This window comes from Helicoverpa zea, chromosome 6 (assembly GCF_022581195.2).
Source record: "Helicoverpa zea isolate HzStark_Cry1AcR chromosome 6, ilHelZeax1.1, whole genome shotgun sequence".
Lineage (NCBI taxonomy): Eukaryota > Metazoa > Arthropoda > Insecta > Lepidoptera > Noctuidae > Helicoverpa > Helicoverpa zea.
In genome coordinates, this window is record NC_061457.1 from 7594222 (window position 1) to 7621892 (window position 27671).

At 36.0% G+C, this 27671-nt stretch overlaps 2 protein-coding genes across 2 annotated transcripts; one reads left to right on the forward strand and one right to left on the reverse strand.

Annotated features, from left to right (window-relative positions):
* Nucleotides 1-19611: 19611 nt before the first annotated feature.
* LOC124631005 (pre-rRNA 2'-O-ribose RNA methyltransferase FTSJ3) lies at nucleotides 19612-24154 on the reverse strand. The gene is made up of 9 exons (XM_047165081.1): nucleotides 23994-24154; nucleotides 23148-23908; nucleotides 22907-23056; nucleotides 22613-22720; nucleotides 22082-22243; nucleotides 21744-21951; nucleotides 21199-21651; nucleotides 20411-20610; nucleotides 19612-20286 (listed from the first exon to the last, which is right to left on the reverse strand). The coding sequence occupies exons 1-9, from the start codon at nucleotides 24058-24060 to the stop codon at nucleotides 19840-19842; spliced, it is 2556 nt and encodes an 851-aa protein (XP_047021037.1). The 5' UTR covers nucleotides 24061-24154; the 3' UTR covers nucleotides 19612-19839.
* A 518-nt stretch (nucleotides 24155-24672) lies between these two features.
* Nucleotides 24673-27548, forward strand: LOC124631007 (bax inhibitor 1). Its single transcript, XM_047165083.1, has 5 exons — nucleotides 24673-24916; nucleotides 25321-25547; nucleotides 26045-26271; nucleotides 26980-27150; nucleotides 27236-27548. Exons 1-5 carry the CDS (start codon nucleotides 24870-24872, stop codon nucleotides 27266-27268), a joined length of 705 nt encoding a protein of 234 aa, XP_047021039.1. The 5' UTR covers nucleotides 24673-24869; the 3' UTR covers nucleotides 27269-27548.
* Nucleotides 27549-27671: the final 123 nt, after the last annotated feature.

Here is a 27671-nt window from a genome sequence, read left to right on the forward strand (position 1 = left end):
CTATACGTACTAGGAAAATGTTTCACTAGATACTCTCAACTTCACAAGCTTGACCTCTTCATAAGTAACTAACTTCTGAGTTTTTCTATGATCGTAGCAATGCTTAGATATCTTAGACGACATTGAATTGGATGCTGAAATTGTAAAAATGAAGCTGATCAAATCCTGCTCATTAAGCTGGTCTATAGAGGCATTAGTTCATTCTCAATGAAACACATGTGGTAACATTTAGCATTTGCATACGTAGTATAGTTTAGTTTGACGCACTGGCGTAATCTCTGCATTTGTACGTGCGTATGCAACGCGCTGGCTGGTACTCGTAGGTTCTCGGAAAATCCCTGAAACGCATACTAAACGTCATTTTTATACATATTAAAAAGATCAATCAATATTACCACTTCGTTTTTAATTAATTCTCAGTTGTAAAGTGGTTATTTTTATTGAAGTATGGGTTATGAATATGTCTCGGTCAAACTCGGTATCAAACCATTCACTGCGGCTTCAGGCATTATTACAATAGGCCTCAATACTTTTTATTTCTAATAAAATCATCGATATGTAGGTATTTTCACGAAACTGTGTAACGCACAGTTACCTAATCAAACCTTGATATCCAACAGTGAATTTTCAAAAAATAATTTATCATTGTTTCTATTATGCTATCGTATATGTTTTCTTGTTATTTTTAATTTTGCATTTTTTATGTATTTAATACAATATGAATTGTTCTCAATCACACAATCTAATATAATCAATTGATGTTATTATTCAGCAGAAGTTTTCAACAAACTAACCCGCACAAGTATGCATCATTCATTTTTTTGAAGGCACGAGAACAACGTTAGTGTAGATCTAGGCAACAATAATAGTTCTGGGTTCAAGAAGCTCAACAGATTATGATTTAACGTACCTATTATGAAGTAGTTTAAGTTAAGATCATTTGTAAAGGTCGGGGCAGGTAGGTCGACGTGTCAATTGACGTTTTGTTATGTTGAATGTGACCGGCGGCTGTGGCGCGGACGCCGCGACTTGCCGGATGGGGGGTGACTTTGTGTGACCGCAGCGTTTTTATACAACTATTTGATGATACGGTGACGCAAAATGTCTGTTACTACAAGGTCGCCTTTAATTGTATTGTTGAGTATATTTTTATTTATTAGCCACATGACTGAGTTTTAACTACGAGTTTGTTTGTGGGTGCTTTATCCTATTGCTTTAATTTATTTTTTCCTTACAATTAAATGAAATAAGTAATAGGGTTGTTTGCTGGTATTCATTTAGTCAAAAATAAATAAATGCACCGAAAGTTCACAAAACTAGAAACACGATAAGCTATATTATATTATTTATAACTGACCATATATTTTTTAATTAATTTATGAAATTTTAATTTAGAACCTATGACGTCACGCCATTAAAAACGACGAGAAGAGACCGATGACGTCATCCTTTCTATATTTGACAATAAAGTATTTGACAGTGACAGATATATAACCCGAAATAACCTCAGAATTAATGTTTTGTTTATTTGCTTCTGTGAAGCTCTGTGTGTTAATTGCATTTAAATGATACAACTGATAAAGAATTATGGAGAAAGGATTTATGAAAGCTGATAGTTCCAATCTGCCAAGAGTAGACTCTTATATGGTCGCTCAATTCTTTGCCAATAACCAAGATTTTTATTCAGCGGAACGTGGATGAACAGTTTATTTGGAGCACTAATAGTCGTATTTCCACAGTCTCGCACAACACAAACCTTGTAGGTATTCATTTAATTTAAGTTTTTTGAAACAGCATCAAATCTTTTCGAACGCTGACACAAACATAACCTCAATATAAAAAATAAACACAAACTTTACGTTTCTTTGCACCGTTTCATTTTACCGCGTAAACAACTCAAAACATTTGAGTTATTTTATTTTGGTGCTAAATGTATAAAAATAATTTACATGTATAAAATACATGTACATGATTAAAATTAAGAAATCAATTAGTTAGTATGATAGTTTTTTCTCGTCAGATGTACTTTAATGTAAAGGAATGAACAGTGAGCAGTGACGTCACAGTCACGTGATCTAGCGTTTTCTGAGCAATGTTTTAAGAAAAATAGAAAAAAATGTAATACATAAAAAATAAAAAGATTTGAGACGAAAACTGAAAGAGAGGGTGATCTTAAAATTATTTAGAAGCTATCTAAATAGATTTCCGAAAATTGGAAACAACCCTATTGTAACTTTTGTTATACTTATTATGTCGACATTATTAATAATAATTATTATACCATAACAAAGAAATAACAGTAATCAACTTTTGTGGTCGAGCAGAAGAAACATGTCATTGTATCTACAGTTAAATAAGTTCTCGTAATAAAGAGCATTTTAAAGCGACTAACCCTAGGTATAGTCTCCAATATAAAATACAATAAAAAGGTAGCTGCTGTCATTCGTTAAGGAGTTCCCTGAACTGTACTTGGTCTCTATGGCACCTGCCACGACAGTTAATCCTAATACGAAAAATAGTAGCTCAAACACAAGATAGTTGTTATATACCTTTGAGGAGTTTCATCATTTCTATCACCAGGTCAACTCTAAACCATTAATTTTCATTGTTTTGTAGTATCATACAATGCGAGCCTACAATAATCTGCAATCTAAAATACTGTTTCAAAAATTTTTTTTCGTAGCCACTGCTACGAAAGTGCTACGCCAATAGCTAGCACCGCTCCTACATAGAAATTAGTAATTATTAGGAGTTTACATATTTTGCACTGTTTAGGTAAAGAGATGGCGTAGCACTTAAAAGTACATAAGAAATTATATTTTTCTATTGCCAATTTTTTACCAAGAGGCTTCGTGCTGAAAACAGATCTTCATTTTTTTTTGCAGGACTTGATGTTGATACTCGGCATGTGTGGCATTTAAACGACGTTTATGAAACAAATCACAAAGAATTTTAAGAGACAATCTTTTAGATATGTATTATGAATTTTAGACCACAAACTCGAAAATAAAATCGTAAACGATTAGGTACCTACTTACATCGAAAACTAAACAAAGTAAATAAACATGTAAAATATGTACATACGTAATACGTAGGTACGTACTTTTAATGTTTGACCAGAAAAACAAAACCAAATGACACCAGCAGTTATCAAAGTGACCTTGTACTTGTATTATTGAGACGGATTCGATGCGGTACAGAAGGAAAACATTGCGGGGACGAATTAATACGCGCAGTTTCGCTAGGGGTGAACTCAATGATGTTCTTTTCGTACTCATTTTTGTTGACGCTAATCCACAGATCTACCCACTTGGAAGAACTTTCAGGTACCTCATTGTTAATTTTGTTTCGACTTCAGCATAATACTTAATTAACTTAATTAAATTACATAATAAAATGTACACTTGAGTTTTTATATATATGATATAGGTATGTTGAATTCAGTATTTGTACACTGCGATTACATTAATTATGGTTCTGGTTAGAAAGCTTTCAAACCAGCTGTTTTTCAGCGCGGCATTGTCGCGCTACAGCTGCGAATCCAAACAGCCGAGCTGTGTCGGTTCGAACGATGAATACCGAACATTCTGTGCGTTAACTTGCTTGTGCTTGCGACATCTGCTTGTGTGAAAGCACCCTTAAACGTGAAGTTTAAGAACTTATAAGATTTGATTTTGTATAAAAAAAAACTACTGTAAAACGTCTGTTTAACGCCAATATTATTTTGATGCCGATGATAAACTGAAGTTCCGAAAATCAATGATACAAATCTTATTCTTGCGCTCAATGATAGCTCCGCATCTAATAACTTTAAAATGATTAAAATTAATGATTATGAAGACTCTAAAAGGCACAAATTAAATACCTTGTGTTTTTCAAGACAGTTTAATTTAAACCCCGTTTATAAATGTCCGTCCCGTACAAGTAATGCACGTGTCAGAAGTAAGTGTGACTCCTTGACACTCATAATTATTTCAAGGTTTTGGGACTCTTTGTTCTTGCAATGCTTCAAAAGGAAAAAGAGAGTCATGACGTACATTCTTATCGTGGCTATCCATGTAATTGTAACCAATGACAATTGGTCAGTGTGGTGTTCGTCATACGCACATTCGCCTGAGTCACGCCTAAATAATACTGCGGTTAGTGCCCACTTGCGTCAGACAAACACCCGATATTCACTGCTGTTACAAAGAAAGTTACTACTTTTTAACCGACTTCAAAAAAGGAGGTTTCCAATTTGAATGTATGTATGGTTGAATGTAATATGTATATTCGTTGTTTTCACGGTTTTCACCTAGTTTTTTAGACTAGGAGAAGATTTTAGTCATTGAAGTCGGTTTTATTTTGTTGTAAAAAGGTTTATTTTATTTAAAACATATTATAACCTTTTAAGCGCTTGGCTAAATATCAATTGCCATGCCCCTAGCGCGCGGCTAAAAATCGACTCACTACTTACATATTATATTTTTTTAGTTTTTTCAATGCTTAAAAAAAGCTAGAAGAGCTATGAAACATAATTTGAAGTAATTGTTGTAAATATTAGATCTATTAAATAATAGTTTTAGGTGTACCACGCAGTTAATTACATAAATATAACGAAAAAACGTGCATGTTCTTTGTCGTAGAAATACGACACGCGCGCTAGGGACACGGAAACATGTGTCGTATATAAGCGGTTAAAGGGTTAATATAGTTTTGATTCTAGTGAGGATCTAGCAGATTTATTTCAATAAAAGGTTATTATGCAAAATCTCTTTATGTATGTCAACAAAGAAATAACAAATAACGAGTAGGTACCTTAACTTAAGTTTCCATTTGGCTGTAAAATATAAAGCGGTGTTATTTACGTCAACCAGTGTTCCTTAGCTAATCCATGAATTTTAGTAAACAATTTCCATATTTACGTTGTTTTATTGGCTGCAAAGTAATTTTGAAGTACAATAAAAAGGCTATATATTTATAGCAAGCTTAGTCATAGTAGTTTACGTGCGAATATTTATGTCAATACATTGGGAAAACATGTTGACGCATTTAATATTTGTGCTGGGTTTAATCAGTCCCTCACTCACATCGGCTTATCCAGTTGAATGTTGCATGAAAATAATAATTTGCAGTTGCTTCGCTTGCATATTAAGTCACTAGTCTAAACTGCATCTTTTTCTCTTCGAGTTCTAAAACTAGCAAAATAAGGTTTTTATTTTTTCCATTTGAACCCGTCAAGATATGGCATTTTTAATAGAAGCTATATCTAAATACCTCTATTACGTACTGCTTAACATCAACAATAAAATTCAATACAAATATTTGTTTTATAAATACCCCATCGCAAAACTGTGTCATTCGGGTACCGCTACAGCATACATGTATCAAGAGATATTGCTAGGCTTAGTTTTTTTTTAATTCTAATTTTATATTTTTTAAGTACGATCGGAACGAATCTAAACAGGACAAAACGAGCTATTCGAGTAGGCTATTTTTGTATCTGGGATCACTATCACTCTGTTGACAAATTATCTAATAGCTTTAAAACTGCCGAGCCGATTTTGATAACACCTATCTAAATACCACCGCTGAAAGCCACACCTGATTTCATCCCAAATAACTGCATCCAAATCTGTTTGGTCCTGTCAGAGCTACAGTGTCACAAATAAACACACACAGCGGTCAAATTCATGACACCCATCCATTTGTGTCGGGGGTAAAAAAAAAATATCATCTTTCAGTACAATCCCATTTGTTTATAATGAAATTGAGGTAAATTCGAATATCCATAAATACTTTATTTCTTTAAAGATATTGTGTGACTTGCAAAAACTGTTACAGTATCCTTTCAGTACCGGCGCAGTTCACGCCGTATAAAATTAACCTCTCAATTATGTATTTTAAATAGTTGTCCGCAAATAAGTCTTCGATTAAATTAGAAATAGAACGTGTTTGGCAGTGCGGTGCAACGACGTTTTATATAATTAGCGATGCACAAATGAAGTGGCTTCGAAGGAATTGGGTCGATGCGAGTGGCGGGCGGGTGCGGGCGGTGCGGGGGGCGTCGGAATTCGCGTAACGTTACGTCAGCGGGCGTCGGCCTCGCGGCGGTCGCTGACCTGCGGCTATCTCTAGCGCGGCCGCTAGTCGCACGCGCATAATTACGCATACACACCATACACATGTGATGCATCACTAAACTGCTAAATGCAATTGACTAGCCGCACTAAACATCTGCGTCATCGGCAAATTAATTGCCTTACAAGAATTCGCCCGGAACGCTTTATTCTACCTCCTGCAGATATCCGAACTTCTGTGTTTGTTGCTAATCCACAAAGTTCTGAAACAATTGCGTTGCTTCAGAGAAAATGGCCGAAAATACATTTAAAATGATAAATGATGGTATTGGGCAAGATCTTTTCTTTTAAGAATAGTCTTACCTTTCGTATGTTTTCATGTCAAGAACCGCGTCGTGTAACTTACTCGAGGTTGTCGACCTGGTTCTACACTGTTCTTTGTATCTCTCAAAGGTTGAAATGAAGGTACGTGCCTACTGTGTTCAAAACGGGAAATAATACGGTTCATTTCATTCATCAGCTTTATGTTCTTCCACATAGTGTAGGCGTTATGATGCGACTGGTGCGTCTTTTTATTTAGATGTTAAGTATTTCTTAATAGATTTAATGGTTGGCTGATTCCAGATGTTGATCGATGTAAATACACTCAGTTATATGTTTTTTAATTGATCAATTTCGGTTGCAACTAATAGGTAAACCTTCTTTCTAGATAAAGTTACTCGTAAATTCTGCGACTCGTAGAAACGTGATAATCAATTAAAGCTCGTGCTACATAGACCATTAGCTTAGAACCATTTGTTTCTGTCAAAATACTTGCTATCGCGTTGTAGTATACGACCGTAGCTAGTTATTACTGTAGCTTTAGTTCGTACAATGAAGGCCCATGACTGACTATTCATCAATTTCTCGTTTGTTATATCTCTTTTACTATTTCATTGAATAATAGGTAGTCGTTAGTCGGTACCAAATCAATCAATTACTGCTAATTAATAGACGATAATGACTATAATGAGCAATTACTATAGTCTGTTATATTTACAGGTCCTTCAGAATTTAAAAAGGTATGGTGATTTCCAGTGTAAAGTGTCCATACACAAGGTACCTGGTATCTAGTTATACCAGGAATAAACCCAAACCTTGTTGAAAAAAGGCTAGGCAGATGCTTCTATGTATTTTTAGCACACGCTCACCTGCTTATCACCCTTTGCTAACTGAACGTAAATCAATATTTGCACAACACGCCTGCAATCCCCACAATAGGGATATAAATACGTAGATGTTTGATAATGGCACGACTTATCGACGCTTATCGGACAGTAATCCCTATTCCCGAGCGTAAAGCCCAGAACTTTCTAGTATGTACTAACTGTTATTTTCTGCGGTACAAAACCAACAACAAGAATTTATTAATTAGAAATAGTCAAATTAGCACCATGGCCTAGAAACCATATTCACAATTTTACAAAAAAAATTAAAACAAAGTGAAAACGTACTGTAATTTAAACTAAGGAAACTTCCTTCTAATAGCTTAGTTATTAACCGTCCTTAAAAGAATAAAAATAGAGAATAAGGTCAATAAGTATGGTTTTTGAAACGAAAAGAAGGTAACTTTCTCGCGAGTGACAGTGGCAGAGGCTGAGAGCGCGGGCGCAGCACGGCACGGCACCGCACTATCAACTTTCTACTGCACAGCACTCTTACTAGCCCAATAAACATAAATAAAACACTAGAAAACTTTATAAAATTCAAATCTTACTAAGTGTATTTAAAGTATAATAGTCTCCAAAGCTAAACCAGGAACAACGTTTAGAATGCTAGTAGGAAGATGAAACGAGAGTCTGAAAGAACGAATTTAATTATCTAATTATTGACCTGTTTATGCCAGGTGGTCAAAGCTAAGCGTAATACAAGAGTACATAACACATACTTGGGTTGTACCTAATTAAGTGTCGAGAAGAGCCAAATACTTTCTTAAACGGATCTACTATGGTTAAAATATGTATTACGGATACGCGAATTAATTAATGCAAAACTAATATCTAGAACAAGATCATCGTAAGTGTGGCACTTTTCGAATAGTTTATTAAATGTTGTCATAGTAAGATGTTAATTACTAATTTTGAATCAATTAGATTAAGTTCGCAGTGATCTCTGTCATGTCTCAAGATGAATCTCGAAACTTGAAATTGTGGCTATGCTATTGAGAGAACGTGATAATAAATGAAATATGCATGTCACTCTTTCTTCTTTCTATAGTAAATAATGTACTACGAGAAATGCTTCCGGATATACGCAAAGTAACAAACAACTGTAACTAATAGATTAGATAGAAAAAAGAGCGAGAAAGCGACGGGGTGAGGGAACGGGGAAGTAGGCCACTTTCATTTTCGTTCATTTCTTTTCGGATGCAACGCGGCAAACATTTGCCGTGCTGCTTAGCACGTATCCATTACCTCCTTTCCTTGCACATTTATTAGTGGAGCTTGGTGCCAATTTTGTACTTTTTACTCAATAAATTAAATCCAAGGTAATAAGTAAGCACATTCAGAGTCAATTATCCTGTTTACTTTTTCTCATTTCGTTGTCGTTGTATGTCTTCGAGAACTGTCAATATGTTCAGACGCGACATATTAAAGGCACAATGATATCGCTTTTCTCTTATTGCTAGAAAAAATAGACACAAGCTTATCGCAAAGTGTAATTTAGAAGGTCCCATAAAAATAACATAATGTAAAATGCTGTAATGGATTATTTAATTCACAAAAATAGGACCATATCCTCAATAGTTTTAAATGTGAACCGGATTTATTGAAGTCATAAGATCAGCGTATGGTGACGGAACGGCGCGGGCGCAGCTGTCGAAAGTAAGCACTTTCTAGGCCACTATCTACCGTCACGCTAATCACGCTTTTTAATAATAGAAGAATTTTCTAATATGTTCAAGTATAAAACTATCGAATAGTAAAAGCTTGAATAATTTCGATTAGTCAAAATTAAAAACACTTTCGTATTTTAAACATTCGTATTTGTAACTCTTGCAATATACGAGATTGTAGGTTAAGATTTTAGGTAGGCTATAGGTTACATCTAGGTAAGTAGGTATATGTATTGTACTTCCATATTATCATATAAATTGAAAGTATTGTTAAGAAGCCCAAACTTTCACTGTTTTTGTTTGTTATGTGATCCATACAAACTAACCGGATTAACATACAATTTATAAACAAACGACAACGAAAAAGCCAAAAACTGGTCGCTTTTTCATAAAGCTTATCTGAAACAATAGTATGTCAGCAAAGTCCGTTTATTCTCTATTCTAATGAGTTCCACTAACCTAATTTCAGTAGAGCCGATATAGCTTTCTACCGCCAAATCGCAACAGGTCAAACTACAACGCGATACTAGAGTGGAAAAGGTGAAATTTAGCAGAGCGAGAAATCGACGGGATGTGATGTTTATTGTAACGAGCCCACGATCGGGCGCGCGCAAGAGAAACTGAAAGTAATGGCGCTGCATTCAACCCACTTTCACTGGTGCGGTGCGCGGGCGCAGCGACGCCTCTCGTGCCCTGTGCCGCGCGGCGCCGCGCCGAGCCGCGGACAGTTCATACTCACATAGCCGACGTATTTACATTCCGTATAAGAAAGTACTTTCACGGTTACGAAATATTGACACCTTTAGGCTTGACATTGGAGATGATGTATTATGTATGCTAAGTGGCTTTTAATCTCGAAGCCCCTTGCGGCTTATGATTGATTACTCTCGCTCGCACGAGGAAACTGTCATGTTCTCTCACTTTCTCGGATTTACCCAAACACTGAATTTTCAAAATGACTATTATAACCCCTACTGAAGTTTTTTTTTTAAGAAGAAATATTACAGGACTCATATGTTGTTGCCACTTACTAATAAAGACTTTGATTCATTTTTTAATTACTTATAAGTCATACTTCTAGTGTAAATATTTTACAAAACAAAAAAAAAATAGAACATAATAACTTATGGATGATATAACAAAAACTAATATTTTTGAATAATAGTCTGCACCAATAAAAATTTAGAAGATATTTTTTTACATCTTTCCTCAACTTTTTTAGTAGAATTTTCTAGAATGCACACATTGTCTTCAGTATTGATCGTTCTCAGCTTTATAAAGCCAAAACAAGAGATTGAAGAATAGTCAATATTTCTGGAGAAGCCTATCTGGTACAGAACGTTAAGTAGGTTACATTACAAAGAAGTTTCAGTTGACTTTCAGTTAGTCTAGAAACTTATTTGCAAGAAACTTTCACCAACTTAAAAATAAGTTTTTGTTGCTTTTGTTGTTGTTGTGACTTTTCATAAAAACCCGCACAGGCTGGTTCAAAATTACTACTTCTCAGGTATACCCAGAAAAAGTTAGTAGGCATTCTTAATTACTTAATTGACAGGTAAGGCGGTACAGTTAATAAAGAAGCAATAAATTAGTATAGTGGTGAAAGGTTAACAATTTCTCCTTCTATTTTATAGATCAACGCTTTCTTTTGGCTTTTACTAGGTACATTGAGAGATAACACTTGCCAAACATATTTGTGTAATAGCTAATTATTTACTTACACCTTACATAATTATCAATAAGAAAAATACTAAGTATACACATCAAGCACAAAATAATTTAAAAATGCACGCAAAAATCTCAACTAACTGAAAAGGCAGAAACATGTCCAACAAGCGCGTTTAGGAGACTATTGCTCAACTTGTTTCTGGGTTATTTTGTTTATAAATAGTTATATTAGGTAGGTATATACATATACCTATATTTTTCAACGGAAATTATGTATTCACTATCGATACACTTTTTCATTTATTTCAGGTGCACATTTCAATCATATCTAATTAACCCTCCGCTTAGGCCTTTCATAAGTATATTTTATTATCTCGACATAGGTATAGTTAAATAATGACAAAAATATTTCAAATTAATAATATTTTAAACATATACATTAAAAACAAAATAACCCTTGTAGCAGTTGGGTAAAAATGTCGTTTATCATAGCGTGTATGAAGCCACGCTCGTGGCGCTAGCGGGCAGCGGCGCGGCGCGGTGTCAGGCGGTGTCGCTGAACCGCGCGCGAGTCAAGGGCCTCGGTCGACGACCGCACGCGGCCTGCGGCCCCTTTTCCTCCACTACAATACACACACAAAATTGGCAGGCCGCTTTACAATTCATTAAATTTAAGACTAAATATCATTTAGTAACTGTATTTCTATGTTTTAAAATATTCACCGTCTTACCACAAAAACTTTTTAACGTCAGTTTAAGACTTGTCTAAAAAAATGTCAAATTATGACGTTGACCTATGGTTCATTTTGGAGCCACATTTTTTTAGACAAGTGTAAAACAGTGGTTAAAGTTTTTGTAGTAAGGCCATCATAGTTTAGAGAACAATCTTAAGATATTCAGATTTTAGGTAGCTATTTTAATTTTCCCAACGTAGCTGTAAAATGCTTAAGACGGTTGTAATGCTGTAAATACGTTTACTACTTAAAATATAAAAATATTTGAATCGATTTACAAATACTTAAACAACTATTTAAAACATTGGTATTCGGCTCAAAAATGTGTTTATATAATTAAATATACATATGTTATACTTTTAGTATTACTTAGTTGATAAGTATGATATTATCTAAGTCATCAATAATTGAGCCATATTGCACATTAAGACACAAGATCCTCGTAGTGATAATGTTTTATCTAAGAGCGCAGTGCGTGTGTTTACTAACACGCGCGTACGAGTATGAATTGTAAGTTTTCATTGAATGTTGGAGTTGCAATAGGTTGGTAATCGGTCAAATACGTGGCGTGTAATGCATGCGAGTGGCGGCCGGCCACGGCTGGTCGACGAACCCGCGCGACCATAATGCTCACACAGTAACTGACTCAACAACCTGTATTGCTACGAATTAATAACCACTTAAATGCGTGCAATTATCCAATCAATACCTAGAAACAATTTCTTTGACTAGTAACGTTGTACGTTGACGAATTTCAAGTTTATAAAAATATAAACTAAAACTCTACAAAAGTTACGTTTTTGCATTAATTTAGCTCTTTTTCCTTTGAACAAGATCAGGAGTCATGAATCGTCTTCAGCGTGTGGGGATCCTATAAATTTTGGGTACCTACCTAGGTTTCATTAAGTCATTAATAAGAACACTGTAAAAAACTGAAAAGTGGCTTTAAGTGCTACTAATTAGCGTAGACATTTAACGTGGCTTTCAAACAACAGTTAGTAGGTGTTAGATACAACTTGTGATGGCTATATATCTTGGAAAATGTTACATAATATTTTCACATTATCCCTACACAACTAAAGTATCATTCGAGTTTGCGGCAAAATAATAAGGCTTATGTTTAACTGATCACCAGAAATAGTAACAAATAGCAGACAAAAATAGTAAATGATCACCAAAATGAAACTCGCATTTTAATGTAAAATGATAACCAAAGTTTTAACACTTTGCTATCCCATTTAAGTGAAATTACTCCAAAATAAATCATGCGCAAGCCAAAAATAGTAAATGATCACCAAAATTAAACCACCATTTTAAAGTAAAATGATAACCAAAGTTTTTACATTCTGCTATCCTATTTAAGCAAAATGAGTCCAAATAAATCATTGTTATCCCAAAAGTAGTAAATGATCACCAAAAGTAGTGAATGATCATCAAAATTATACCAGCGTTTTAATATAAAATGATAATCAAAGTTTTTACATCTTGCTATCCTGTTTAAGTAAACTGACTCCAAAAAAATAAGTTCGGCCTGATACAATAAATGTAATTACATTATGGGGACCCTTTTCCTGCACTAGGGTGGAAAATTGTCTATTGCATGCCTCTAAACAGTGCGATAAGAGTGTGTTTTCGAGGGAGTGTATTGAGAAACACATTCTTCTTCTTCTTTCTCCTGCCCTGTTCCCAATTTTACTTGGGGTCGGCGCAATATGTCATTTTCTTCCATTTTCCCCTGTCACTCGTCATACTGACACTCACGCATGCATTGCAAGCCGGACACATAACTTAATATGGCATCATAATACTTTATTTGATAATAAGCCTACATTTTATGGCAATCACAGTGACTTATTTAGGCAAAAATAATACATTAATTTGGTCGTCAAGAGTTGGTGATCATTTACTAAATTTGGTGGTCGAATACAATTTAAAGTGAAGTCGTGACTAAAATAGCTGGTACTATTACATTTTTAGACTTTATTTTTCTGGTGTTCAGTAGATTTTTCTGGTTGCAAAACTAAGGGTATCAAAGCATTTTATGGTGGTCATTATATTTGTTCCCAAATAATAATACAAACAACAGTCACCACCAACAAGCCGTTCTTATTGCTTTATAAATACGATGTGTATAGGGAGGTAAAAGGGATTTGCTAAATTAAATGACGCATAAAGCGCACATAGTGAATTGAAGGTAGCGAGGACATGACATGTCTGCAGTTCGTCACAGGTTTTATTGTCGCGCCGTTACCGTAAAATGTCTGAATCGTATTTGTAACCAGAATGGCATCACCTTGTGGATGAGGACCTATTTAAGTATAGCCATTTCAGCTAACGACCGTCTGGCGAGAGGTTAATCGCGGTTCACCTGCGGGCAACTGTCGGCGCGGTGGCAAGTCGGCTTTGTTTGCCGATGTGCGGTAGGTGGTTCCGCGACTCTGGCCATGAACATGGTCGATCACCCGCTCCACGCGCACTAAACTTGCGAATTTTATAGGGCGGGGGCGACCACCTGTCCGAAAGATTTGTGTAACGTCGCCTCAAACAGACAATCCATCCACAGCCCGTTTCGATGCATCTTGTCACCAATATAAATGTAACGGGAGTAGGTACCGAGTCACTGCATGGTTTGCGTCTTATATCGACTATTATTTTGTTCGGTACCTACCTATATTATTGAATATGGTGACCTGAAAAACTTACTGGAAAGCTGGCATAAATGTTTTAGCCTAGGTACCCAATTAGGTCTGTATCTACTGTTTGCTTTTTAATTATTTAAGAAATTTTGTAAAACAAAAAACTTGCATTTGGGTTCTACAAAATTCTCCACATTCCTAATTAAGAAAATCTTTACTTTTTAAACTTTTTAATGTTTTGACGGTTTTTTTATACCTGCAATCTGTACATACTAGTATATATTAGATTATAGTACATATGAGATTTTAAATAAGTAATCCTCATCTCCAGGATCTGAACTGATTCACATGATAAAGTAGTAATCCGGCGTAGATTCCATGTTATGTTCTATGGGCTAGCAAAAGCCTGAATATAACGTACGCCCGCCATCTATCGCCGATAGGATGTACTATTGCGCAGATGAAGTTGTCGGTTCGTGGAAAGTTGGTGTTCGCAGTAACTCAAAGCAAGTTTTAGGATATTTTTTCTCAATAAGTATCTAATAAAAGACTAATTCAGTAAGAAATCATAAAAACATGCCAAGAAAATAAAAAATATTCATAATTTTGATTCCAAAAAATTGCACGACTTCCATGGCAGGGATTCGACTCAAAAAGTTTCGAAAAAATCTAAATTTAATTAACTATTCGACACAATACAGTAGCCAGAAAGTCTACTATACCTCTACAATGTAAACACGTTGACCGGCGAAGGGAATTGTGGCTGCAGAATATCTTATAAACTGGACAAGTATACCCAACGTTGAAAGAAGTGCTATTTTCTTCAGCACAAGATCAGAAAAAGAAGGTTCACCATTTATCGTTCAACTGTTATTTATTACTTAATTGAATTTAACCTCTAGTACCTACCTACCTATCTAGGTGCCTATGGACCGATCCAGTTGCGACGTTGGAGTCGACTCCGCGGTAAAGCGCCAACGTTGCGCAGAGCGATGCGATGTTAACGTCGCATATTTTGGCAACAGAAAAATGTGCGAGATGTTAATGTTGCGTTGATGCTTGCCATTAGAAACTGCACAACGTGGACGCTGTACAGAGGTTGGAAAAGCATCAAAAGTAGCTCCTCGTGAATAGGTCTGTATGTATAACTCACCAGTGGCGGCCCTAGGGGTGTGCGAACTGTGCCATCGCACAGGGCCTCGCGCTTGGGGGGGCCTCGCGCTACAAGCCAAACTAATATAAAAAAAATATAGTTAAAAAATATATATCTGGTCCAAGAAAAAAAATTGTGCATTTTTTCTTAATTTCTAATTGATTCTGCGTTTACTTTTTGAGTCCTTAATTTAACAAAAAGTTGGAACACCAAAGTAACAAAAACAACTGGCTCTCGATCCAGTCACGGATTCTTTTTATTTGTGCTTAATTCCGAGATTAATTTGAGAGTCCTTAAACAAACAATTTAAAAAATTCGCGCTCGCTACGCTCGCGGCTGTTCACCTGGAAGTACCCACCTTTCCTTCTAACTTAATTAGAGTACTTTTATGCCCCAAAACTGAAAAATTTTCGCGCTCGCTACGCTCGCGACTTCACCTTGCTCTGTTATTGTACAAGTTTTGGTGCTTTAGTGACCCAAAGCTCAAAAATTTTTGCGCTCGCTACGCTCGCGGGTGCTTTACTTTCCACTTGTTTTCTTTTTTTCGTCCTTTTTTAGGCGACGGTAGAAGGTAGCGCCGCTTATAAGTCCTTTTATTAACAAAAAAATAAGTCCTAGTTTCCGTATGAACTTTCTTATTTACGACGTTCGAACTACTCAAGTCACAATCTTTCAATACATAGGGGGCGCTTGGGTCACGATTGCACCCGGGCGCTACATGAGCTAGAGACGGTCCTGAATCAGTTATACGAAGAGCTGAATAATATCTCGGTGCTGAAGTACATATAAGAAAATAATTTAACTGAAATTTATCCTACTACCGAAATAGTCTTGAGAATTCGAATAATAAAATAATAATATCTAAAAAGCAGTTTTTCGAGGCTTAAAATTATTAAAAGATGTTTAAGGAATTCGATGACACAAGATCGACTTTCAGCCCTTGCTATTCTTTCGATCGAAAATGACGTTGCTCATTCATTTGATTATTCTGCTTTAATTAAAGATTTTAGTCTTAAGAAAAGTCGCAAGCATCAGATCATTTTAATATTTGTTAATTTTGTGATTCTTTAAATATAAACTGTAGTAAAAATAAAATTTTATTAATTTGTTTAACTAGAGCATTTCTCCTCAAACATGGCGTTTAGCTAAATCAGTGGTTCCCAAACTTATTTTGTCTAATGCCCACTTTGAGAATAAATGTTTTTTTAGCGCCCCCATTTTTTAGGGTTCCTTATCCAAGGAGTAAAACGGGACCCTATTGTTTTCGCTCCTCTGTCCCTCCGTGCGTCCGTCCGTCTATCACCAGGCGGTATCTCATGAACCGTGATAGTTAGAGAGTTGAAATTTTCACAGATGATGTATTCAGTGCTTTTTTTAACTCTACCAGCGCCCTGGGCAAGATTTCTATGGCGCCCTCTAACTGCAATTCAAACCCATACGAAAAACAGACACATTATGTAGTTACCGAAAGCGCGAGCGAAGCGAGCGCGAATTTTTTTTTTATAGATAACAAGTCTTAAAAAATTACGTAAAATGTAGCCCAATCGTACATAAGTTATTGCTGGTTGGTAAATGCAAAAACACGGGAACATAGCTTCTGATAGCGCGAGCGAAACGAGCGTGAAAATTTTTGTTATATTTTAGAATTCAAAACAAAAATTAATTAAAATTTAGCCCAAACGTATATAACTCTTTGTTGGTGTTGGCTCCTATGTATTAAAATTTTGGGACTTAATAGTACCGTTTTGGGACTAAGTTCATATGGAAACTAGAAGTTACTTTCTTATTAATAAAAGGACTTAAAAACGACGCTACCTTTTTGCTAAAATTAAAAAAAATAAAAACAACTGTAAAGTGAAGCAAAACCCGAAAATTTTTGAGTTTTGTATCACTAAAAGTCCTAAACATATATAATAAAAGGCATTTGTGAAATGAAGAAGCCGCGAGCGAAGGGAGCGTGAATTTTTTAGTTTTGGGACATAAAAGTAGTGTTTGTTCGAGAATTTCTCATATTTAACGCGGAATTAAACACAAATTAAAAGAAACCCTGACGGGATCGACAGTCAGCTGTATGTCTTTGTTTCTTCGGCGCTCCAATTTTCCGAGATTGAGCACTCTTTGAATTCATATTAGTTGATGTTCACAAGTTGTTGTTGAGAGTAAATAAAATTACAAATGACCCCCAGGCTGCTACACAACGCCCCCATTTTCTTTCTGGGTCTCTTACCGCCCCCCTTGAGACCTGCAGCGCCCACAAGGGGGCGTTATCGCCCACTTTGGGAAAGACTGAGCTAAATCAAAACATCAGGGGCCCGATTCTCCTAATTTTACTTAAGCGACATACGATTCACATTCGACTGCGATTCAATCACGACTCATCACACGATTTTTTCTTTGAAATAAAAGTTTTTATCCTTTTCTGTCATTCAATAATGAATCATTTTGTCTGCAAATGATCTACGATTGCAATATCATTGAAGAGCAAACTAAAGTATAGACCAAAATCACCAAAATAGCAGACCAATCGCAAACCAATCGAATGTCGCTGGAATACGATTGGTCTTATATTAGTAGCAGAATGCCCGATATGGTTAAAACTGTTATTGCGATCATATTGCGATTCGATGTCTATTCGATTTTGACATTATTAACTTAGGAGAATCGGGCCCCAGCTTACTCTCGCAACACATACTTTTCACGTAGGACAAGGGGCCTCGCATAGACCTGCCGCACGTAGCCTCGCAATGGCTAGGGCCGCCGCTGTAACTCACACAAATAATTGGGTACCCTATTTAAAATGGGATGACTTCAAAAACTTAAGATTCGTCTCAATTTCTAACCCAGTCCTAACAACGCAGTGTGAAGGAACCCTGAACAGACGACATTGATATTGAAAAAAAACCTGACCAAATAAGAAACTCCTCCTTTTCTTGAAGTCGTTAGATAAAATAGCTCAGTTTTTAGTTATTGCACGTCTTTACATAAAGTTAGGATGGAAAATAGGGGCTTTTCCACAGAGTTAAAATTAAGTAGATATCCATGTCATTATCTCGTTAGAAATATGACACCGTAGTGCACAAATTAAAGAAATCAAACATTTTATTATTATGATAATGTAGGTATCGGGAGGCGGGAATCATTATGGAAGATTACTATAGGGAGGGATGAGTGGCGTGGCCAAGTGGAATGGAACCAGCGACCTTGTCATGGCGAGGTCACACCACCCCCCGCCCGGGCCCTATACCACCTCGACTGCTTCTACCTGCGCCTCTGCGGACGTCACCGCCAACTGCGAATACACAATATTGTGTAACTTAAGTGCCACTAAAAGGAAACCTCCGTTCGTTGATTTTATTTAGGCGTAGGCACAACCATAGAAGAAACATAATAGTGCACTAGTTTAAAGAGGGCTACGTAGAAAGATAAGTATATATATAGGTACTACCTATACATACGGTGGAGGCGGGCGGAAGGTACTTTATAGGCTATGAGCTATAGGTATTATGACCTGCAACAAACGCTCACGACCCCTCAATTTCCCAACACTCCTGGTTAAACAGTTGTTAAGGATATCAATGCGTAGCTATTAGGCTTAGATATTTAAGGACTCTGAGATCGCGAGGCTCCAGGGCGGGCACGGACGTACCTACTATCGGAACGGAGTCGGGAGCGATGACGGCGGTGCGCGGCCTTGGCCGTGATCGTGCGCTCGATATAGCCCGGCCGAGCGCCCCGCCTGCCGCCTGCCTCCAACCTCCCACGTACCATCGTCTCCCCCTACATTTTACTCACACCATATTCTATTTCCTTCCGAAATTCTTATAGATTACTCGCTTTACTTAATTCCGACTTACAAGGTGCAAGGTTGCGTGCGGCCTTTTGGCCAGTAAACAACGAGTATTAATTAGTAAATACTTAACTTTACATAGCTCGTCACAATCTAAGCGTCACGGCAAGGAGGTGAATGCTGTGAAGGTGAAGGTCGGAGCCTACCTAAATATAGACCAACACGTGTTGAGTAGGTACCTAAGTAGGCAGGTAGAACTTACCCATTAATTTTCCAGACTCCCGAGATTTGGTATAGATAACCGTTGCCGATATTAATTTTATTATTGGTTTTCCTGTGACGCCGCTAATAGTTTGGACAACAAAACAGTGCGGCGCAGATATTTATTCCACAAGCTGTGCATAAAGTCGCTCAATAGTACTTAGTAGGCAGACGGCGTAGTTAGAACGAATCAGAATTAGACACCAAGGCCACCAAGCGAAGTGATATCATTTATATGGCGTGTCTGTCCCTGAACTCGGCGAATGACGCACGTTGATTCAAATATCACCCTGACCTTAGTCGTAAAAATAATCTTTGTGTGCTGGCTAATGGATATTTACTTTCTACCCAACACTAATTTCTCTCAATGAAATTGTCAGTAAATGTAACATGGATGTAAGTATGCTCTAAGAGCCAATGGAACGAAAAAAATATACATATTTCGCATATATTTAATTAATATGTAAATATACACAATAGCGCTTTTAGACAAAAAAGTTGGCACGTCATATTAAAAACAATGTTACCTAGATTCAAAGTATTTTTTTTTAACTCCTCGAAAGTTATAAACAGCATTATCAATTTGCTGTCTACTGTTAAACACTGATTATGCTTTCAAAAGCTGCAGTACCTTCTTTTCTATCTGTATAAATTAGTTACACCTGATTATTTAGCTTTAGCTTTCTTGCCTTTCTTTTTAGGCGGCGTACTTTTACTGTTCTTGGAAGGTCTGACCTTTTTTCCGCGACCTTTAGTTTTCTCCTTAGCCTTTTGCGCGCGCAAGTCTTTCTTCATGCGTGGGTCGACCACCTTGTAATGTCCTTTGACTCCTTGAGGACGTTTCATCCTTTTGGCGGTAGTGTGTTTTTTAGCGACTACATAAGTTACTTTCTTCTTTCCATCAGTCTGCGCCTTTTTATACAAAGTTTTAATTTGTTGCGCCTTTTCCCTCTCTGACATATCGGCATTTTCCATTACGGCTTCGACCTTCTTTTTAGCACGTTCCATCTTCTTGATCATACGCTTCTTCTTCCGTGCTTTGGCTTCTATTACTTTCTTTATCGGCCTCGCGTTTATGTCTTGCAATCGGTTTTTATATTCTTCAGTGTATTCCTGTAAAATAGTAACACAAACATGATACAAACATACATACATTAACATGAATAAACGAATTGATGTTTTAAAAATACAAGATAATTGAATTAAACGCGGCAATAGTAACACATTTTGAAATTACCTCAGGAACAATGATTGGTTTTTTCATATGTTTCTTTTCATCATCTACAAACCAATCTGGTAAGTTTTTGTCATTGAAAGCGTAGCGGTTCCACCCGTCATCAATAAGATCTCTTTTGAATTTTTTCGACGTTGCTATCATCGTTCCTAACGCGAGGGTCTCGGCATCCATCTTGAGATTTTTCTTCAGCCGCTTTAAGTCTTAAAATAATTATTTAACAATAATTTTATTTCAATAAATGAACAGTTAAAATAAAATGAAACATTTAGGTTAGTACGTTCAGCATATTAGATTAGCCAGCTATTTTAAAATTTCTATATGACTGCCAACAACTAAGGGCGCCTACAGATTGGGCGCATTGTATGGGCGCACAACACTGCGGCCAAGTTATGAGCAAAAGACAGGTACTTCTAATTTTCTATTAGGTCTTAAAAGTAACTAAAAGAATGTGCAACTAGGTGCCTATGTTCCATTTTGCACAAGATGAGAGCTGACTGCTTAATCTCGACTAGTGAAGTGTCACCAGATAAAGAAACAAAGTAAATCACACATAGCTAGATAATAACTATGCACTGTAAATAATTATTCTAATTGCCTTTGAACACAAACCTGATAAAGCACTACAAATGCATTCAGAAAAACATATCAAAACTTTTTATATTAACATGGATGAACATCCAGGCAACATAAAAATAGATGTGACTGCAAATTAATGGTAGGAAAACTCAAAGAACAAAATTGAATTATCAAAGTAGGTTCAGGTTTACAAAATTAACTATAATACATACCTGGATCTTGAGAAACAACTTCAAATCCATCTTTTTGTGCACCTTTTGCACCTGCTTTTCCTGACGTAGGAGCAACAGTATCCTCAACATCATAATCACTATCAGATGAGTCATCATCAGAACTCTCATCTTGCAGTTTTCTTTTTAAACCATTAGCTTTTTCCATCATGCCATCTTCTGCTACCTTCTTGCCTTTTTCCTTGAGGGTTTCAGCCAACTTATCTAAATCAACACCTTCATCGTCATCTTCATCAATGTCCTTAAAACTATCTTTCTGAAACCATAGCTCAGCCTTCATAGACCGCCGGGAGATTGGGTCAGTGTTGTCCAAGTCAGTCAACAAAGGATGATTTTTCGGTATAACATCTGTTTTGGCCACTTTGCTATTTTTTAATGTATTTAATTTTGTTAGTTTAGCCACTTTTTTATTTTCTGTGTCTGAATCTGAAAATGCTGTGAAACAAACAAAAACATTTTTTATCTAAATAACTACTAACAAAATATTTCAGAGGAATTTCTACTTTAATTAAGAAAAGAAGTTTTACCTAAGGTCTCCTTGTCTTGTTCAGTATCAGAGTCAGATTCCATTTCAAGTTCACTGTCTGAATCTTTGTAGTAAAGGCCTGAAGAGTCCAGTTTAGAAGACTCAGTATCATATTTGACAAACTTCTTCTTCACTTTGAACTCATCATCGGAATCATCATCACCATCTACCACTATATCAGGCTGCTGGTCCACCATACGCGCTAATTCCTAAAATGTAGAATGAAGGATTAGTATAATTCGTAAATATCCTTAGTAATGAATCATGTTCATGGTCATCATCATGGTTAAAAAAATTACATGTTTCAGTTCAGTCATCAACTTTTACATTTATCCTTACCTCAGCATTCTTGATATCTGATAATTTGAACATATCATTACTCTCCAAAATAGGCCCACCATCACCTTTGAGTACCATTTTCAAATTCATTTTCTCTGCCAACTTTTGCCTTTGCTTATTAAGTTGTTTTCTTTTCCGTTTAGAGGTACGTCTTTCTTCATCCTGAAACAACAAGGATAATATTTACTAAATATGAGACAACATGGGAAGAGCTACAGATGATAACAATATACAGATAGAAATGAATGTCACATCTATGTAGCTGCCACATAGAACACAAGTATGGCTTTGAATTCAAAAGTTAAAATTTATTACACTAGTGACCCGGTCCGGCTTCACACTGGATTTCCCCACTATTTAATGTATGTTATGATACATTTAAACCTTCCTCTTTAATCACTCTACCGATTAAAAACAAAGCACATAAAAATCAGTTGTGTAGTTTTGAAGAGCATACAAAGGGACACAGGGACAGAAAAAGCGACTTTGTTTTATACTATGTAGTAATTAAACAAATCTGTAATCAAGTACCTGAAGTCCAGCAATCTCAGCATCAACGTCATCTTCTTCATCATTGTCCTCAGTTGTCTCCACCTTTGTTTCCTCATCACCATCTTCCTTATCATCTGTTTTGACTTCCTGAAAAATTAAATTAAAAAGATATATTACATAGAGAAGTATTTTCTAAGTAATCCTTATTTATTCGCAACATTGATTTATTTGTTTTAGATATAATATCATAACTAAAGCTTGTTGTGGATAAAGAAGTCAAATACATACAAATAGAAAACCTAACAGTAAGTTGTTATAAGTTTATTATATTACCTGTGAGGCTTTAAATTCTTTCATTTGTTTGAACCAACTGAGTAATGACTTGAGGTCTTTTCTCCCGAGAACTTTAATATCTTTACAGCATTCTTTAATCTCTGCTGTGGTTTTTGGATGTTCTTCTACTGATTTATCATCAAACACAATCTGCAAAAAATAATACAGAAATTATAGCAGCATGTTATTAAAAAAAGTATAACTTTATTATACTAATAGGATAAATTAATTAAAAGTATACCTCTGAGCATCCCTGCAACAAATCGATTGGGTCCGAATCTTGACTCAAAAACTGAGAAAGTAGTACTTTGTGATGTGTGGTATAGTCATTTTCCAAATATCCCTCAGCTTTAGCTTTCTTTTGCTTTTCTGGGTGTAATATATTCAAATGCTGTTTCTTAACAATATCCAAATCTTCAAATACATGTTTAGGATCCAGAAATTTAGGGTCAATTGTATCAGGTGCAATATAACCCTGACAAACTACAAATATTTCAGATGATTCATTACGAGAAGCCTGGGGCTTTGTTGCATGGACTTTTTTGAAAAATTGTTTCAACACCCACAGAAGTGCATGATAATCTTTAGATCTGAATACTTTAGTGACAAACCATCCTCCTTCCCTCAAGAAATTTGTAGCTAACTTGAGTGCACTGAGAGTTAGACAGGCTTGCTGGTAGGCATCGTGAATCCAGTTCAAACCAACATTTGGAGCACCATCATTGAGAACAACATCAGCTTTCCATGTTTTGATTTCCTTTTTTATTGCAGTTTTACATTTTTCTGTAGTAATATCTTCAGTAAGAGCTATACAGCCAGGAACTGGTTTGATAGGAAACAAATCCACACCGATGACAACACTTGATACAGGCATGTTCTGATGCGCCACCTGCATCCATCCTCCAGGCGCAGCACATAAATCGATGCATACTCGTGACTTTTGTAAAAACCCGAATTTACGATTCAATTGTATCAACTTGAATGCAGCTCTGGAACGAAAACCTAAACCACAAAAAGCAATAATTTAATACTATTCACATAACCATTTTAAAGTTGAGATATATAACTTTTAAAATTAAAACAGTACCTGTCTCTTTGGCAAGCTGATAATATTTGTCTTTCCGCTGTTTTCCTACTTTCGTCTTCTTCCCCATTTTTTAAGAGTTTTCATTTAATAACTACAACAAAAACAACGTGTTTATTGCGATTTCAATCGAGTTTTTGGAGGTTATAGCCAGATGTCAAATATACATTCCTGACATGCATGCGTGTGTTCCGAAATATAAGTCTGTTTACCTAGTTCTCGTGATGTCATGAATCGCGCCATACACTGTTACATCTTTCCAAAATATACAGACTACTGTAGTTGTCCATTGACGTCATATTGAGACTAGTGTTTGTATTTTTTTTGTTCGTATAGCCGCACTAACGATACGCCACACATGCCACACTTGTCTCACCAGTAAAATATTTTGGTCCATACACGAGTACAGTATGGCGTCAAATTCATGACGTCATGAGCATTGGCAGCTGAGTTATGTTTCGGAACACATTCAATATCTGGTATTCGATCTCACAAATCCTGTCCAACTAACATGATTAATACAAGTATACAATTAAGTTTTATTTAAAAATCATTGTAAAAATTGACTTGTTGAGCCAATCTCAGTCATTGGAAAATCTTTTTCGTCTTTCTCCAAAAACTAGAGATTAAAAAAATGGCAACACTATAAGACAAACAATGACGTTGTTCTATAGTTTTTCACGGGTGGCAATCGGAATTTCATCAAAATCACCATTGTTTCGTGTCGATGAGTTAGTAGTTTGTGCGCAATCTAAAAATAATCAGTTCAATAGTTAAGCATCGTGAAAATAGCTTGTAACTGTCTTGCTCCACAAGGAATTTCAGGCCACATTTCAAAGTGAATTACTTAGATCCGAATAAGTTTGATCTACCGTCATCATGACTCCTAATCTCCAAACATTCGTCAACAGCTTTCAAAATCGACTGTGAGTATGGTATTTGCTACTCTCTTCTTTTATCTACACGTATGTTGTTTAGATTTCTTCCATTATTGTGCTGCCGTCACAATTACGAATCATTTACATAAATATATCAAGGCAAATTTCAAATAATGACTGCATCGTTCTAGAACATTGTAGTACAAGGTACAATCTATGACATACATTTATTAAATTGTTGTTGTTTCCGAAAACATTGATGTGGTAATGATTATTATAGGTAGATGTTATAGTATTATTGTAATGTATTTTTCTAAAACTATGCTAATCTTATGATGTAATGACTAGAGTAATTTAAACTATCATCTCTTAATTACTTAGGACCTGCCCTTATCTATTACTAGACAAGCATTGAATAAATATTATGAAATGTTTGTTTTTATATTTTACAGAGAACCACCGGTTCGCCAACATTTGAAAAATGTCTATGGAACCTTGATGATGACATGTGGTGCCGCTCTGGGTGGGGTATACGTTGATATGTACACCTGGTTCCAAGCTGGCATCTTATCTGCTATCGTTGGTGCTGGCCTCATGTTGATGTTGATTGCAACACCTGACAATGGCAAAAATACCAACCTCCGTCTGGGATATCTCTTGGGTTTCGGTCTTACTTCAGGTATGAAACTACTTAATATACTAAGCTCTTCAAATTTTACATGAGGATAGTAGTCCTCTCCTATGCTTTCAACAATACAAATTACATAATTTACATGTAGTATCAACCCATTCTAATATTATTATTGGACTAGCTTTTACCCGCAGCTTCGCTTCCGTGAACTGACTTCTCTACCCTATCCTACCCTACTCTACCCAACTCGTCCCTACTATACCCTATTTTTTTTTTCTTTATAAGAACCTTCTCCTGACAATAACAAAAGAATTGGCCAAATTGGTCCAGGCGTTCTTGAGTTATGCACTTACCAACACATTTAACGATTCATTTTTATATTATAGATGTGAAATCTCTTATCAACACTACACTAGTCATGATAACAGATTTGTGTTTACTGCAATAATAGCATATCAAACACAGTAGCTTGCTATCCTTGATGTAATAAGAGGTGCTGATACAGAGATGACAATTCATCAATGGTTTTACCATGTACATTTTAGGAATGAGCCTTGGACCACTCCTGGAGTATGTCAGCTTCGTTGATCCATCCATCATAGTGACAGCTCTCTTGGGCAGCACACTGGTGTTTGTTTGCTTCTCCATTGCTGCCATGCTGGCTGACCGCGGCAGCTGGTTGTTCCTGGGAGGAACACTGATGACTCTGCTTACATCCATGTCACTCATGACCTTAGTCAATATCTTCATGCAGTCCCACTTCCTTTATCAAGTAAGTCTGAACAGTCTTATTTGAATATGTTTACTAAATAGAGATAATTATTATACATATTAACGTTCATTGCTTGTTCAGAAGCAATAATGAATAAGACCTTGAAAAATGGGGAGTCATTCTGACACAACACTTGTATAATTTCTAGCTTCCATGTAACATTACAGGCTAATCCTCATAATGAGATGATACCTTTATACTTGCCCATCTTATATTTAACAATATGGATTTATTTATTCATCTTATAATACACACATACACAACACACATACTCAGATTAGTGTGCCTATGATACTCTAACTAATGATTTATAAAACACTAGCTTTCCGCCCGCGGCTTCGCCCGCGTGGAATTCGGTTATATTGGACACACAGCGCCATCTACAATCCATCCATCAAGCAAACAATATTTTTGTTTTCCCTCGGGAATGTCTATTTTTTTCGGGATAAAAAGTACCCTATTATTTAATCCGGACTTCTAACTTTACGGCTGCAAAATTTCAAAGCAATCGGTTCAGTAGTTACGGCGTGAAAGCGGAACAAACAAACAAACAAACAAACAAACAAACTCACTTTCCCATTTATAATATTATTTATAAAACATTCATCGACTACTATAAACACATCTATGAATTCCCACAGAACTATAAACATTTAATGATGTAAGTATTGACAATTGTTCTGATACTTCCTTATCCATATTTTTCAGGCTCACCTTTACCTTGGACTTATGCTGATGTGTGGATTCGTACTATTTGACACACAACTCATAATTGAGAAACGCAGAATGGGCAGCAAGGACTTTGTGCAACATGCTCTGGAGCTGTTCATTGATTTCATTGGAATGTTCAGAAGACTGCTCATCATCTTGTCACAGAAGGTTAGCTTTGTTTTTAATTCAACCAGGTAAATGTCATTTAATTAATATTACCATGAAATTCATAAAAATGTATTTTTTTTCTCAGGAAGAACAGAACCGCCGCCGCAAACGTGATTAAACATCTTTACGACGCAAATTCCTTATTTACGCAAGACTTAACCAGTGTGACGTGAGGTTACTATGACGTACTCATGTACACCTACGTGTAGGTTGCTCAAATGAGTCATCTGTTAACTGATGCAACAAAGCAGTTAAGTTTCGCGAAGGCAAGGATAATCTGCTCATAACTTTGGGAAGAATCCTTTAAATACCTACTGTTTTTATTTACTATTTTGTTAACCATAAGATATTTAAGAAATTTACAAGTTTAATAAAGGATACATTGGAACCGATTGGAATCCATGTGTTTATTTATGCTCCTAAATAGCAAAGAACTGACTTGATGACTGTAGATATTCTCGAAAACCTTAAAGTAATGCATTGGTCACTTCAATGGGATATATCTTATTACTAGGTAATAA

Coding starts and splice junctions, on each gene's coding strand:
- LOC124631005 (XM_047165081.1), bottom strand. CDS start 24,060: ATGGGGAAGAAGACGAAAGTAGGAAAACAGCGGAAAGACAAATATTAT. Junction 23,057..23,147: donor TGTTGCAGGGATGCTCAGAG/GTATACTTTTAA, acceptor TATTTTTTGCAG/ATTGTGTTTGATGATAAATC. Junction 22,721..22,906: donor AAGAATTTAAAGCCTCACAG/GTAATATAATAA, acceptor TTAATTTTTCAG/GAAGTCAAAACAGATGATAA.
- LOC124631007 (XM_047165083.1), top strand. CDS start 24,870: ATGACTCCTAATCTCCAAACATTCGTCAACAGCTTTCAAAATCGACT. Junction 24,917..25,320: donor AACAGCTTTCAAAATCGACT/GTGAGTATGGTA, acceptor TATATTTTACAG/AGAACCACCGGTTCGCCAAC. Junction 27,151..27,235: donor TCATCATCTTGTCACAGAAG/GTTAGCTTTGTT, acceptor TTTTTTTCTCAG/GAAGAACAGAACCGCCGCCG.